We start from the raw sequence: 15,503 nt of genomic DNA, 5'->3' as shown, positions 1-15,503 counted from the left end.
GACTTGTTGAAGATTAAATGTATAAGGAAATCAGCTGAGTGCTTATAAATGCAAATAAGTCCATTCATCTCCAATTTATCGATGTTCGTCTTAAATCTTTCCCTTTGCCTTTTCGTTATCTGAGCTGCTGTGTGACCAGAAGTCTGTGCGTCAGTCTTCAGCGTTAAAGGTTGGTGAATTTGAAGTTCTACATTAACTCTAGCGTTTAAGACGATTTACTGTGAAAACTGTGCTAGAACTGTGTTATAACCATTTTACAGCAAAGGAAGATTATGTTATTTTGCCTAAAAATCTAGTTCTGCTGTGGATCTGCAACAGCTCTGCAGCAGTGGAGAGATTATTCAGGCCTGATTCTCACCCCAAACAGAGTCACGGTCACTGATGGGAATTTTGAGGCTAAAGTGTTGCTGAAGTTTAATAAAGGACTCTGAATGTCATGTCTATCTTGCTGAAATGTGTAAATTGGAGGAGTTTTATTTCAGCAGTTGACAGTGCTTTGCACAAAATTGTTTGGTTTGTATGAGTTTATTTTTGTTGATTTTTGTTAGGAAAAAGCTGGAATAATTGACTTTGCCGTTACTTAGTCTAAGTTTTTGTTGGATATCACACCTTTGGTTGTGTAAGTTTGATTGTTTGTTACACTTCAACTTTTTGGTGATCTTTTTGTATATTTGCAGTTTTTCAATTGTATGTTTCTTTCTGGCACATGATTAAATGCAGTGTCTTGTTCGAACTGTCAGTTGGGCTTGTTTGGTGTGTCAGGTGGAGATTCACAAACTTTCTGACAATCGCACTTTTAAAGCAGCTAAAAAGTAGTGCACTACTTTTCAAAAGTAGCTGAAAAGTAGCCACTACTTTTTCTGGAAAAGTAGCTAAATTGTAGCTAGCTACAACTTTTGGGAAAGTATAGCTACCGAGTAGCTAACTACTAATTTTTCAGTAGCTATCCCAACCCTGCATAGATATCACAATCCCTGGTTCCCTTCACCACCACTGTAACAAAATCGGAGCCAATCTGAGACATTTCACATCAAACCACTTGGAATGACTCGTTTGCAGCTCAGCTACTGAACTGTGCAGACATTTTTGAAACTTTTTTGAATTTTCTTTAAAAGATACCCCTGTATGGAAATTATGGGTATTAGAAACCAAAAAGACCTTATAAATTGACATGCAACAAACATTTTCAGTAATTTAGCATATTGTAGGAAACACTTCGTATGATCTGGTATTTTATTTTGTTCACTCCATCTAAAAGATGTCTGTCAGCAATTGGTGCACCTTAAAGTGGCTGAATTCGGCGTTTTGTTTAAACCTATTGTTGCGAAGTTGCAAACTCAATCTTCAGCAGTGCCACAGCCATCCATGGCCGGAAGTCCACTTGCTCTCTCTGGGTGGGTAAGATGGCCCTCCATCTCCCCCATCACTCAGCATGAAGCTAGCCAACACAGGTGCTAATCTAACAAAATTGCCCAAAAGTTTGGCACCAAGCTGATCATATGCCACTGCTGGTCCACCCTCGGACCACCTAGATTATTGTCCTGCATACAAGGACTAACTAGTTTTTAATCTACTCAAACAGATTTTAAATGCACAAAGTCTTTTATTTTGGAAAATAAACTAAGACAAATATTACAAATTACTGAGAGAGTAAAAAATTGTGAGAATGCCTAATACAGACTGGTTTTGGTCAGAATGTTACTGATACTAGGCTAGATTAAAATGTTTAATGTGCTAGATTAAAATTATTAACTAAATTGAGCAAAAATAAGTAAATTCGAATGTGAGTGGAAAATCAGCAATGAAAAGCAGCAGTTTACTCTGCTTAACCACCAGTGGGCCTCCCATAAAACACTAGGTTAGCCTTCAGCAGGCCAACAGTGGCCTGCTATCCTCTTGCTAACTGGATGGTAGTTAGCATGTTAAACTGTCCAGTAATGTTAGAAAAGATGCAATAACGCTCCACATGTCTTGGAGGAAGCATGTGCTCTCTTTTACTGTCTCAGCTTAGCATCATGAGATGGGAGAACCATTGGCATTGTATATGACTGAATTAGGAACAAAATACTACTACTACTACTACTACTACTACTACTACTAATAATAATAATAATAATAATAATAATATTTATGAAATGGAAAAAAGAACCTGAATTTGCGAAATGGAGGTGGTGTGTGGATACCTTTGGATAGCCTAAAACATTGCTAAATGTACTATTGGTGGTGTACTATTTTGACATACTATTTAATAATGTACTATATTATTATACTGTATAATGTATATGTAATATAAATAGAATAAACATCCACTTAAAATCAGCCATGATGAGTGTGGCAGCAGGCTGACCTCGCCAACATGGCCTCTCCGTCCTCCCCGAACAGAAGAATGGTCACATGCACTGTCAATAACACCCCGCCGTTTCCGCCAGTACTTCCTTTCCGGCAGCGGCTGAATCCTCGCCAACATGCCAGTAAGTAGAGGAGACAAATTTACTCAAAATACAAGCTTATTTGGCGGCTTTAGGTCTGAAAACACCGCAATATATATGGAAGAGTGTGTTCAGCGCAGCGTGCTGTATGTTTTGAGAGGTTTAGTCTCGTCGGAGCTCCGAATTCACCGTGTTTTTGGTGACTGCTGCGTGCTGAAGAGCTGCCTCTGCTAAGATGGCGGCGCGCATACAACTAAACATGGAGGGAGGCTTCTAGGCTTTTCTCCTGAGTGACGCATTCTTCAAATCTTACAAAATTTTAAGGTTTTGAATCATTATTAGGCTGTGTATGTATCTCGAAAACACTGTAGAGGAATTTGAGCTAGTATTACTGAAACAAAGGTCGGTGAAATCGCTAGGCATTAACATGGGAAAATGGGGCAGACAATGCAAATGAAAAGCTGTTTTTCTCAGCAGTGTTGTAGAACTGTTCGCGTTTTGGTTGCTGTTTTACTGTGTGGGAACCCATGTGAAAGTCCTTCTCCTCAAGTAATTGCTTACTGTAACGCCTACAGCTCGCAAAAGACTTGTTGCACCCGACCCCTGAGGAGGAGAGGAGGAGGCACAAGAAGAAGCGTCTCGTACAGAGCCCTAACTCATACTTCATGGATGTCAAGTGTCCAGGTACAGTCTCCTGAACATGCTCTGTTTTAGAGAAACTTGCAGAGTCAGAATTGTTCACAGGGGTTGTGATAGGAACCAGATGCCTGAAGAGTTATTACATGAAATGATACATGCAACCTCATATGAAACATTTTGTGATAGTTTTATGATAATGATTTGGCATAAATGGATTTTAATCTATTTACTTGAATCAGTTCGTGGCATAATGAGGCTAAATACTCACTAAAGAATACTTAATTTTTAGATTTATTACTATTATACCTTTAACCTTGCATATGAAAACTCAGAAGGTACATGTAGGTTCACTGGTTTTGGGGAATAAAGTGACTATTTCTGTTGTAGGCATTGTGACTTCTGATTTCTGTCCCCACCACTGTAAAGAAGTCTATGATAAAGCATTTCACACCAAACCACTCTGAATGACTGTTTACATCTTAACCACTGAAATATTCAGAAATGTTAATGTAATTGGTGGAATACTCTTAAGTATATAACATGGAGAGGTGCAACAATACATTTCAATGTGAATGTATATTGAGAATTTCTCTCTGTCTCTCTCACAGGATGCTATAAGATCACCACAGTGTTCAGCCATGCTCAGACAGTAGTGCTCTGTGTTGGCTGCTCAACTGTGTTATGTCAACCCACTGGAGGCAAAGCACGTCTCACAGAAGGTGTGTGTCCTGCACTTAAAAAGAACCTGAAATTACAGTTGACCCTTTTCATCTTATGTCCCTGGCCATATTAAGCATGTTTTCTAGCTGAAAGCCACCATATCTTATCATGTTACGTGATGTTTGATTGCATCCCTTATAGGTTTGACAGAATTCACAATTTTTGTGTCCTTTGTCTTCGTCCATCAGTGTTTTCTCACTACAGTCCCCAGCATGCATTAAGTTACATCATTCAGCTGCTGGAAATCCCCCCTCTGACAAAGAATTGTCCTGACTACTAGCATAGCCACTGGTGTAGAGGCAAATAAATACAGACGTGATGTTCAGTTTCTTAGCAGTAACATTAGCAGTCATGCTTTTCCTGCTTGTAAATTCTGCGTGAACGGCCGACAGTCGTATTTACAGTTGGTAAGCTTGTGATTCTAGATGATGCATGAGTTTATGAGATGTGACATATAACACAACCTTTTACACGAGTGGAAAATCGCTCAACTTGTAGTGAATGCAAAAAAATACATACTTGCTGGGCTTTTAGTAAATCTGTGCACTTTAACACGGCAAAGAAATAGCAGGATATGTATTTTCTAGATCCCCATGCTTTCTTTTTCCGTGTAAAGGGCGTATCTGTGAACGAGCATCCAAACAGTTTAGTTGTATTTACTATTTAAGAATCTGGTATATACAACCTTCCAATTAGCATTCCAAATGCAGCATAAATTAATCCCATTTTCAGAGGGGGGTTTGTAGTCTTTAAACTGTGAAATCTCACTGTAGAGACTTCTGTGGTGCCCCTGTAGGGTGCAGATAGGCCTCTTTACAACAGATGTACCAAGGGCTAATTTTTTTTTTCTTCTTGGCTGGAGTGCCTCTTTAAAAGGCGAAACTCTTGTCTCCCATTAAAATGTAATGACTTTCATGCCACTTAAAACAGTTCAGGGTTTTGGCTACGTTATCGCACACCATTTGACTATTTGAAATATTAGCCAATAATGGCAAGTTTTACCCCCTTTTTTTCCTTATGCTCAATTAGCTGAGACGCTTCCTCTCTGATGGTGTTTCACTCAGAAATACATTATGTTAAGGAAGAAAAATGGGCCATGATTTCCAGTTCATGTTGATGAGAACAATTTCAGTAATAATGTGGAGCAACATTTAGAAGACACATTTAGCACATTTCTCAGTCATAATGTGAAATGGTAAAAGCGACTGCAATTGGAAGTGCAATTTGTTACATGAGCATAAATTTTGCCTGCTTGCCTGCCTCTTGTGTTTACAATAGTCATATGGTAAATAAGTGTTTTGAAATTGACCTTGTATTTAGTTGAGGTTTAGTGATCTTTGCATTTGTTTTGTCATTTTTAAATGAGTCTATTTCGGGTCTTTGCTGTAATGCTGCTAATGGTAAAAAGGTTGCTTTATTGCTGTAGAAATGTTTCTCAAATGATCTTCACTGTGTGTTACAAATTTCTAGGTTAGCACCCATAATTTCATCAGGAAACATAATTAACATAGTGTAGTCCATTACTTTGTGTTAATATGAGGGAATTAGCTTGAAGAGGTAATCATGCAGTTTAAGTGGAATTATATGGGCAGACATCCGCTAAATCTTTGTTTTGGATGAGAGTGTGGGCGATTGATTCCATGTTCTTGCTAATTAAAAGATAAATGATTACTAATGGCACATGTTGAACCCAGAGACCGCTGATTTCAAATTGATTAACTGATTCTGGAGCATGAGAGCTCTTCGGGACAAATTACCTACATCCACAAGCTTATTATAGGGACTGTATTTATGCTGGCACAATGAAAAGAAGTAAAATTTTATGGGGTAAATGTGCTGCTTTCAGTTATTTGCTTTAGTAACCTTAATTCAGATGTGCCTGGTGATGAATGGTTCTGAAGTATAATATTCTCTTACTTTGTGTTTCTCTCAGGGTGTTCCTTCAGGAGGAAGCAGCATTAAGCTCTTTGCTAGGTGTTCCAGTAAAGAGGAAGAGAGAGATGGGGTTGGACCCTCGTGAACTCTGCTTCTGGCTTTGATCTTTGATCTCTGCTGATTCCACATGAAAGAAGGAACAGAACCATCATCATTAGTTGCTTGGTTACTTGAAAGGATGGCTCTCCAACCCAGTCTCTTTCTTTCAATAAAATGTTTTGGCTAAAAAGATGTGATGTTTGCTCTTTCTAAAATGTAAAGAGGTACAGACATTTCATATTACAGTCTGGGGACATGAGCATGTTTTTCCTACGGTCATAATTATCTTTATTACAGTCGAGGCAAAGCAACTGTTTATATCTCGTTGCCTGTATTTAAGTTCTGCAGAATCGAATGAATGTAAAGCAGAACTTGTGATTGAAGCTGAGACTACTGACTAGACTTTCAGTCTCATAAAAATGCTCCAAGACTGCATCTGCTAAAATATTCTGTTTAAGTTAACGTGGAAATGGATAGCAGCTGCTCTGGAACTGTTCATATAGTTGGGCTCTATCAAATAATTTTATTATAATTTTTTTATTATTTATTTTTAACTTGAGGTAAAGTTATATATGCTGAGCCACCTTAACAGGAATGCTCTTAGTTTGAGTTTAAGGCTGCTGAGATAACAGTAAATCCATTCATCGATTGTTTTTGTACTAAAATGCTTTCATTCTCAAAAAAGCCTATGCATGCCTTCAAGCTGTTAGATGCTGCAAAGACAGTGGTAACTAGTGATGCTCATACTGATTCATTTGAATCATTGGATCAAAATGAATCTATTGCTCAGTCTGATTTGAACACAGTCACAGGCTATTGGTGTGTTTGGTGCGAGTTGATGACTCAGTTGAAAAAAAAATGTTTAATTTTAGTCTTGGACATTACGTACTAAGGTCTATGCATAAACTAGAACCCTTCGTGGGTTGTGTGGATTAATAGAGGCATAAAAATAATACTGAAGTGTTTCAAGAGCGTCAAAAGCAAGTTGTGATGCTTTTTTTCCAGCTGTTTTCAGGCACACCATACATAAGCAAAGCTTTTTTCTAACAGCTCATTTGCTACCCAGCTCATGTCTCTCTCTCTCAGCTTTTATATAACAACTTTATGTATTTATATAATACTGTATAATAATGTATAATTTTATGTATTTATATATTTGAAATATGTTTCAAATACATTTCAAATACTAAAATGAATTTCAGAGTATATTGTTATATTGACCATATTTTAAAATGTATTGGGAAATGACACAAGTAATGTATTTATGAAATACATTTGAACATGTATGAAAAAAGACAAAATACATAATGCACTTCACTGTTTAAAAAAACCTTTTGAAATCAATTCCACTGATTCTGTGATCTTCAGGCACACACTTAAAAATGATGGTTCTTCAAGGGTTATTTAGGAAAGAAAATGGTTCTGTATAGAACCATGAACATTCAAAGAACCCTTTTCATGATTACAAGATTCCTTGCATCATGAAACGGTACTTCAGACTGATGGAGAATGTGCTGAAAATGATTCCATATAGCACCAAAAACGGTTCTGCTTTTGTCATGATATCAAGCTTGTACCAATAAAAGAACCCCTTTTGGTGCTATATAGAACCATCTACAGCACATTGTCCATTAATATGAAGAATCCTTTCACGATGCAAAGAACGTTTAATCATGGAAAGGGTTCTTTGAGTGTTCATGGTTCTATACTGAACCATTTTCTTTACTAAAGAGCCCTTAAAGAAACCATCATGTGTAGTTAATCGGTCCTCTAAACTGAGAGAAGTTCTCAGAAAACAGGCTGTCCATCAGGCCCGTGTGTGTTTGTGGTAACACAGAATGACTTTGACCAGAGAATTATCTTCAGACAGAGGTGCAGCTGAAAGAGCAGAGGACAGGTTAAAGCCCGAGCCCTGTCACCACTAATCTCTTATGAAGTGTATCAGCGAGCTCCAGATCCTGATCTGATCTGTCAGTAGTGAAAATCCCACAGCACAGCACAAAGAGCACCGGCCGCCATTGTGAGGAAAAGTGCTGAAACGCAGTGTCAGTGCTGTGTAGGTCTTACTGTCACCAGGGGCACAAAACACCATGTCACCAGAGTTTTTCTGAGCGCTTATAGTTCAGCTGTCACCTCACTATAAGGATGAGAGCACCACGGATTTTCATCTGATACCAAGTAAAACATTTATATATCAGTACACTTACCAGTTCTTTTAAAAGGGGAATCATTCGTGAAAAAATGAAAAACCAGGAAAAAATGGACATTAATATGCGTTAGTATTAAATAAACTGTTTGGGGAGATAACTCCAAATGATCTGCCATTGCAGAGCATTTACTGTCACCTGTGGCTGTCTGTGCCGGAGAGAAAAGGCGGCAGGAAAAGTAGTTCCTATCCTACACATTTATTTGCTGATATATATTTTTTCTTTTTCTTTTTCATCATGAGTTTAATAATACTGCATACTCTTAAAGGAAACACCTAGTACAGATATCGTCATGTCAGAATCGATTCTAAAAAAGAAACGTCAGGATCAGATTTATCTATATTTCAGTATCGATCCGCCCAGCCCTGCCTTACTGTAGTGTTAGGCCGTCACAGTCGAATGCTTATTACTGTAAAACTGCACGGAGGTATTTAATGTAACTTTAATCAGGTCGTTTTTCTAGCAGTGGTGAAAGTTAATATACTGACCTTTTTGTTTAACCAGGCGGTATACTGACTTTTATAGATGCGATTTTGCGTGTACTTAATACACTTTTTTATTCCAAAAAGTGCTTCACATATCAGGAAGAAAGATAAACATCACGCGCGAGTTACTTACTCCTGATAAGGTGATTATCCTAATTCTTCTTTTAAAGCTGGTAACATCATATGCTAAGGAGATTTAGGCGATCAAATTTAGGCTGTCCTACCTATAGTTAGACCTGTAGACAGATATGACACAGCTAGGTTAGGTTTTGCTAAGGTCAACTCTGAAACTAGCAGCACTTCAGCAGCTAATAGGCTATTAGCCGTTCGACAATATTTATAAACAAGATGGCTCTAATGTCAGTTTTTTTGGTAAAGAATTAAAATTCTCAGATATACCCATTTATTTTGTGATTTTGTTTATGTCGTGTCCATCCAGACATGGAAGGAAGAGGGAGGGAAGAACAGAGAAGGTTTATGAGAACTCATGAATCTCTGACTCGCTGTCAAAGCAGTGTTGTGACTGTGCATTAAAAATGAATAACTGTGTTTCAGTATTTCAATTTTACTATCTAAAAACATTACTATTTAAAAACATTTCACTGTCACAATATGTGTGTGTGTGTGTGTTCATATATATATATATATATATATATATATATATATAACAACAGACAACAGTACATATATTCAAAGGCTGAAATGCTTCTGCATCAAATCATCGCAGAGTCTAGACCAGGCGTGTCAAACTGGGCACCTTCCAGGCAAAACTGCTGTGGAGATTAGCGTTTACCCTCATCTAATGCTCTGAATTCAGTTCATGAAGGCCTTGCTAATTAGCTGATGAGCTGAATCAGGTGTGTTTAATGAGGCAGTGTGCTGGAGTCTGCAGTGTGTTGGCCCGCGAGGACTGGAGACTGACACCTGTGGCCTACGCTGTTGTGAGCATTCATGCTTGTGCGTTGGTGTGCCTGCTTTCCTCTGCAATAACACCGGGGCTTGAGCTAAGCTCAGGTTGGTTTTTAGAATCAAGTGCAGACTAAATACTTCCTGCTGCTCTAGGCAGCTAACCAGCACGTTCACAGTTATAAAAGAGAAATAAAAGCTACTGAGAGCAATAAGTGCAACTCAGAAACCTGTATTTTTCTTTTTTTTCTTTTTTAATTTATTGTTTATTTATTTTTAGCACTGCCCTATGTGCACAGGTGTAAGCAAATTGTCAAAGAAATCTGCTTTTATCTCTCTGATAATTGTAAATACATCTGTAGTTATATCTGATGTGTTTTTTATGACAGCTATTTTAACATTATTGTTCAGATTTTTAAAATCTAGGTCACAAACATTTGATGTGCTGCTCAAGGGAGATCCCATTATTGGAGGCACATTACAAATATAGCACCAGGTCAATCATATGTTTAAAGAATCAGCAACATGCAGAGATGTCTAAGGATTATAACAAATTTAGTGAAAATCGGTTGAGTAATAAGGAATTTTATCATGAATTTTAATCATGAAAACTTATTATATCTCAGTATGTGTGTATTTGTTGACAAGCGGATCTCAACCAATCCAAGCGCAGATGAATCACCTCAGATTGAGAACAACAGACAGATATTTTTTATCAATGGTCCTACTGACTAAAACCTGTTTTCTGTAGAAAATTGGAAAGATACTGTTAAGTTTTCTTTGATTTTTAATTGAATACATTCTTCTACTTTCCAAAATTAAAGAAAGTTCATGCATGAACAGGTTTAATTGTTTTCATTCTTAGCCATTAAGCTCAGTTTACCCCATTCATTGAGGAATTGCTCATCTCTTTTATTTTAGGCATAATGGGAGAAATAAGAAGTGGTCAGGCAGTATCCCCTTAAACTGGGTGTGTTAAAAGAGGAAAATCACCAAACTCTACTGGACTCTGGCCCTCAGTTCCCCCTTCCTGCATCAGTTAAATGAAGTGTGTTCAGTTTTATCCGCCAAGGGCTGGAGTGGCGGCAGGTTTTCAATTCAATCAAGCAGAAGGACACCTGATTCCACTTCTTTAATCATTTGGTCTCAGTCTTCAACAATTAATCATATGTGCTCCGGCTTGGTTGGAATGAAAACCTGCAGCCGCACCAGGCCTTGGCGGATAAGATTGGACACACCTGAGTTAAATAATCAGCGAGTGTTGGCCTGACTTTGGTTTTAACATCTGTAGATCTGATTTAAATTAGATCCCTACTGCTTTTTTTTAAACTGAAAGTGAGTGCACTGACATAGGAAATGCCTGGTGTGCAATTCTTTCTCCCCTAGTTCTCTCAAAATCACATTAATGCTACTAAGATGCTTCAGCTTAATTGCACAGAGTTCTAATCTGATTACCTTTAGGCTATGCTGCAGTTTAACTCACTCAATTAGACATGCGTGAATTATTTTGGCCTACTGTTTGTACAGTTTGAACTGTATAGCTTTTTATGTATTATTTATTTCCTGTTGTACTTTGTGCAGCTCCAGTGTAATGGTGTTCTGTAAAAGGCTTTACCTCATTTCTTGATGCACAATTTCCATTTGACATCCTCCAACTCTTCAGGGTCACTTTCTGACCACAGAGCTGCTTTTAGGACCACTCACAACACAGTGGTGTGGTTAATGTGTGTGAAACCACCTGCCTGATACACTCATACCAGCACCACACACACTACCATGTCAATGCCACTACTGTGGTGAGAACGGTCTGCCACAAAAAATAATATCTGGTCAGCAGTGACCCAGTGGTGATGTACAGATATACAGTCGTGTGCAAAATCTTGGGCACCCCGATCAAATGACGTTTTGTTGGTTTTCCAAATGAAAAGTTAATGCATCCTCTATGGAAAACACTCTTGCACATTTTAATGCACAGTTACTTTTATTTACTGACTTGAACACATTGGAAAAGAAAATAAAACATTCAATGTGCCTGTGCAGAAGTTATGGCACATTTTATGTTTTTCCAATATGTGAAACATACCAAATAAATAGAAACTGGGCACTAAACATTGCAGAATAATGCCACATTGTGGTTTGTTTGTTGTAGAGAATGTTTCAACATATTTTCACTTTGGAAATCAACAAAACATGTCAGCCAGGTAGCCAGATAACTTAAGCCCAAAGATGAGGACTGTCCAATGTGAATGTCCCTCAGCTCTTTTCCTGCTGGACAGGCTTGACTTTGGGCTTAAGTTATCTTGCTAAACTGAGAAATCCTACTTTGTGGAATACCCCCAGGGGTGTTCAAACGTTTGGCATCCAACTTTATTGAACAACAGTAGTAATAGAAATAAAAGATCTGTAAGGCAGGCAGAGCTCATAAAGAGCTAGATGAGAGGAAGTAGGTGTTTCTAATATTGTGGATGGCATATATATAAAATCTTATAATGAATGTAATTTAGAAATATAATTTAGGTAAAATGGGAGAGAGAAACTTCAATGACATTTTATTTTGATATCACACTGAAGCTGATACTAGATGCTTGCTTTGTTTTGAATCCTAAGCCAATTTACTAAATGCAACTGACTGTTCCGCTCAGTGCAGGTAATTCTATGAAATTGAACTTTAGACTTGATCTTAACTTCAGGCCCCATCCTAAACCTAAGTATGTTCATACACTGTTTATCTGAGTTTTACCAGATGGTTTTAAAACATTTATAGCATTTGTAGATAATCTATTTGAGGGACTGTCAAAATGAAATATGGCCAAAATTTCAACCTCTTTCAGAACTAGTGAAACTAGCTGTCAATGTGGCAGCCTGTGTGCCTGCCAGGAAAAAAAAAAAAAACTTGTGCTTATCACACTTTACTGTTTACACTGGCTTTCTGTTAAAGAAAAAGTGAATAGAGGTTCTTGCTTATGACATTTACTGATCTGAAGCGTTATATCTGTCCAGACTGCCTCACTCAGCTGAGGCAGGCTTGCTGCAAACTTCTAGGATCGCTTACAGCTCAGTTGGTGGAAAATCATTGTCTTATAAAGCTTCTAAACTCTCAAATAGCATTCCAGACAGTAATAGGAATGGAAGCAAAATGGGTGTTTTTCAATTCTGATTCAAACATGTTTGTTTATGCCGGTTTATGCCTGGAGCAGGAGTGCCCAATCCGGGTACTGGAGATCTACCACCCTGGAGATTTCAGATCCAGCACACCTGGCTTGAATACTCAGATGCCCCTGATGACCTTCATAACCTGGAACAAGTGTGTTAGATTAGGGGTGGAGCTAAACTCCGCAGCATGGTAGATCTTCAGGAGCACCCCTGGCCTGTGGTACTGTGGTTCATTCTCTCTTAGTTACTCGTATATTTTTTGTAACCGGTGTTGTTTCATTCAAACTACTGTTTCTTAATCCTGCTCCTTGCAACCTACAGCACTGCATAGTTTCAAGCACTTCTTGACTCAGCACTCCTGATCCAGCTCATGAAGGACTCTGTAATCAGTTAATGAGCTGGAACAGGTGTTCCAACAAGGAATACCTGAACCTGTGGAGTGGAGTGCATAGCCAAGAGCAGGACTAATAAACACTGATTTAGAACATGGTATCTTATCCCTCTAGTGTTTTACCTATAGTTGTATGCAAAAGTTTGTAGAAAAGTTTGTAGACCTTCAGTTAGCTGACACATTCTCTACAGGAAACCTAAATATTACACTTTTTCCCAGCAAATTTTAATGCACAATTTTTGCTGAGTTTAACATACTGGAAAAAAATAAAACAGAAAATATGTTTTAACTTTGTACTGGTGTTTTTCTAATATGTTAAACTCACTAAATAAACAGTAATTGTACATAAAAATCAGCAGAAGTGTCTTCTCTGTAGAGGATGTGTTAACATATTTTCACTTAGAAAATGTAATTTGCTACATAACTAAACATTATTATTATTATTATTATTATTATTATTATTATTATTGTAAATATTATGCTAAAGTTAACATTATTCTGCATATATTACATTATGTTATGAGAATTGCAGATCCCAGAATTACCACTAGATGTTGCCAAAGATAACACTTCAACTACTTTGCCCCAGTCTGAGATGCAGCGGACACTTTCTATGTTTGTAAACAAAGCAGCACCATAATCTCTGCTCTGTATGCAGCTGTCAGAACTGTTCATCAGCAGTCTCTCTTGTCTCATGCTCAGCTGAACAGTCCTGACGTTTGAGTGAAAAGCTCCAGAATATTCCCTGAAGCTCCTGTTCATTCCATCATGCGAGCAGCAAATGAGATATGAATCAAATGAGAATTAAATAAGAGAGAGCTTAGTGAGGCAAGCAGCTGACAGCAAAACGCTGAACTGAGACTTCTAACTGAGTCATAACTATAATGAAAGCATTATTATTGTAAGCTCTGTTGTTTTAAGAGTAAAAAGCTGTAACATTCAAATGAACCAATGTAATGTACAAAAAAATTAAGCAACACAGGATTTCTTACACAGCAATATCTAGTTTTATAGGGGAGAACAGAATCTAACAAATTTTGATTTTTGCTAAACTAGAGGTATTTGCCCTTTTAAATTGCCCACCTAAATTAAAGTATTTGCCCTCCCGATTTCCCCTTTTTGCATACTTGTCACACTGAATGTTTGTGGATCCTCATACAAAATGTAATATAAGACAAGGATAACATGAGGAAACGCAAAACACAGTTTTCAAATGATCATTTCATTTATTGAAGGAAAAGAAGTTTCGCAATGCCTATATCACCCATATGAAAAAGTGATTGTCCCCCAAACTTAATAACTTGGTGTGCCACCATTAGTATCAACAACTGCAACCAAACACTTCCTACAGATCAGTCTTTCACATCGCTGTGGATACATTTTGGTTCACTCTTCTTTGTAGAATTGCTTTAATTCAGCCGTTCAAGTAGAGGTGAGTGATATAGCAAAAATACAATATCAGGATCTTTAAAGACGTTTTCAAGATACAGGATATTTATTGCGATACTTAGTTTTTGTGAGGTTTGAAAAATTGGAACAGAAAAAAACTATCAGTGCCAAATGCTAATCCGAATTAAAGTGATTTTTTTCAATGTTTCACACGCTGTACTGCACTATTTCCAATTAAACAGGAATAATTATGCTGAATTTGTGAAGAAAAGCGCAGTTGGGTGAGTGTTCTTTAAGTTTTGACGGTATCCATGATATAAACCATATTGTAATGCAGTTTATCATGTTAAAGATAAAATAGTCATATTGCCCACCCCTACTTTCAAGCATGAGCTGACTGTTTAGGATTCTGCCACAGCATGTTAGTGGCGTTCAAGTCAGAACTTTCTTTTAAGCTGTTCAGAGCTGGACTTGCTCTTGTGCTGTGGATCATTGTCTTGCTGCATAACCCAATTTCACTTGAGCTTTAGATCACAAACTGAAGAACTGACAACAAGACATTCTCCTGTAGGCTTTTCTGGTAGAGAGCAGAATTCATGGTTCCGTCAGTTGGCAAGTCACCAAGGTTCTGAAGCAGCAAAACATCCCCAAACCATAAAACTACCACCACCTTTAACTGCTGATATGACATTCTTATTGTGGAATGCTGTGTTAGCTTTACGCCAGATATAAACAGGACATGCTTTCAAAAAAAGTACCACTTTTAACTCATCAGTCCTCAGAATATTATTCCAAAAGGCTTTGAGGTCATTAAAGTGTTTTTTTGGCAATTGTGATATGCGGCAACTACTTTTGGTGTTACATAGTTATTTTCCCTTAATAACAGAAATGATCATTTACATTTTTTTTTTAGTTTACTTAGGTTTTGTCTTGCATTAAATGTTGTTTGAAGACTTGAAACGATTGTCACAAATATGCAAAATTAGAAGAAATCAGAAAATCTGTTCATGGCACTGTAATATTTTATACAAGCAACCTGCATGTCTCTGCTACAAATGAAAATCCACACTTATCACCTATCTTTTATGAACACTTGGGCCAAGAGTGGCCTGAGCAAATATTACAACTTGCCCCACAGGCAGGGTTAATTATAACAGACTGTGGGGCAGGTTGTGACATTTGCTAGACAAATCAGACAGTTTTATATGGT

At 37.6% G+C, this 15,503-nt stretch overlaps 1 protein-coding gene across 1 annotated transcript; it reads left to right on the top strand.

Moving 5' to 3' along the window:
* The first annotated feature begins 2,413 nt into the window (after positions 1-2,413).
* On the top strand, positions 2,414-5,954 carry rps27.1 (ribosomal protein S27). The gene is made up of 4 exons (XM_036567178.1): positions 2,414-2,471; positions 3,005-3,113; positions 3,677-3,787; positions 5,722-5,954. The coding sequence occupies exons 1-4, from the start codon at positions 2,466-2,468 to the stop codon at positions 5,748-5,750; spliced, it is 255 nt and encodes an 84-aa protein (XP_036423071.1). The 5' UTR covers positions 2,414-2,465; the 3' UTR covers positions 5,751-5,954.
* Positions 5,955-15,503: the final 9,549 nt, after the last annotated feature.

The sequence above is a fragment of the Colossoma macropomum genome, unplaced genomic scaffold (genome assembly GCF_904425465.1).
Source record: "Colossoma macropomum unplaced genomic scaffold, Colossoma_macropomum, whole genome shotgun sequence".
NCBI lineage: Eukaryota > Metazoa > Chordata > Actinopteri > Characiformes > Serrasalmidae > Colossoma > Colossoma macropomum.
Note: the sequence above shows the minus strand (reverse complement) of the source record. Positions and strands in the feature narration are given on the sequence as shown.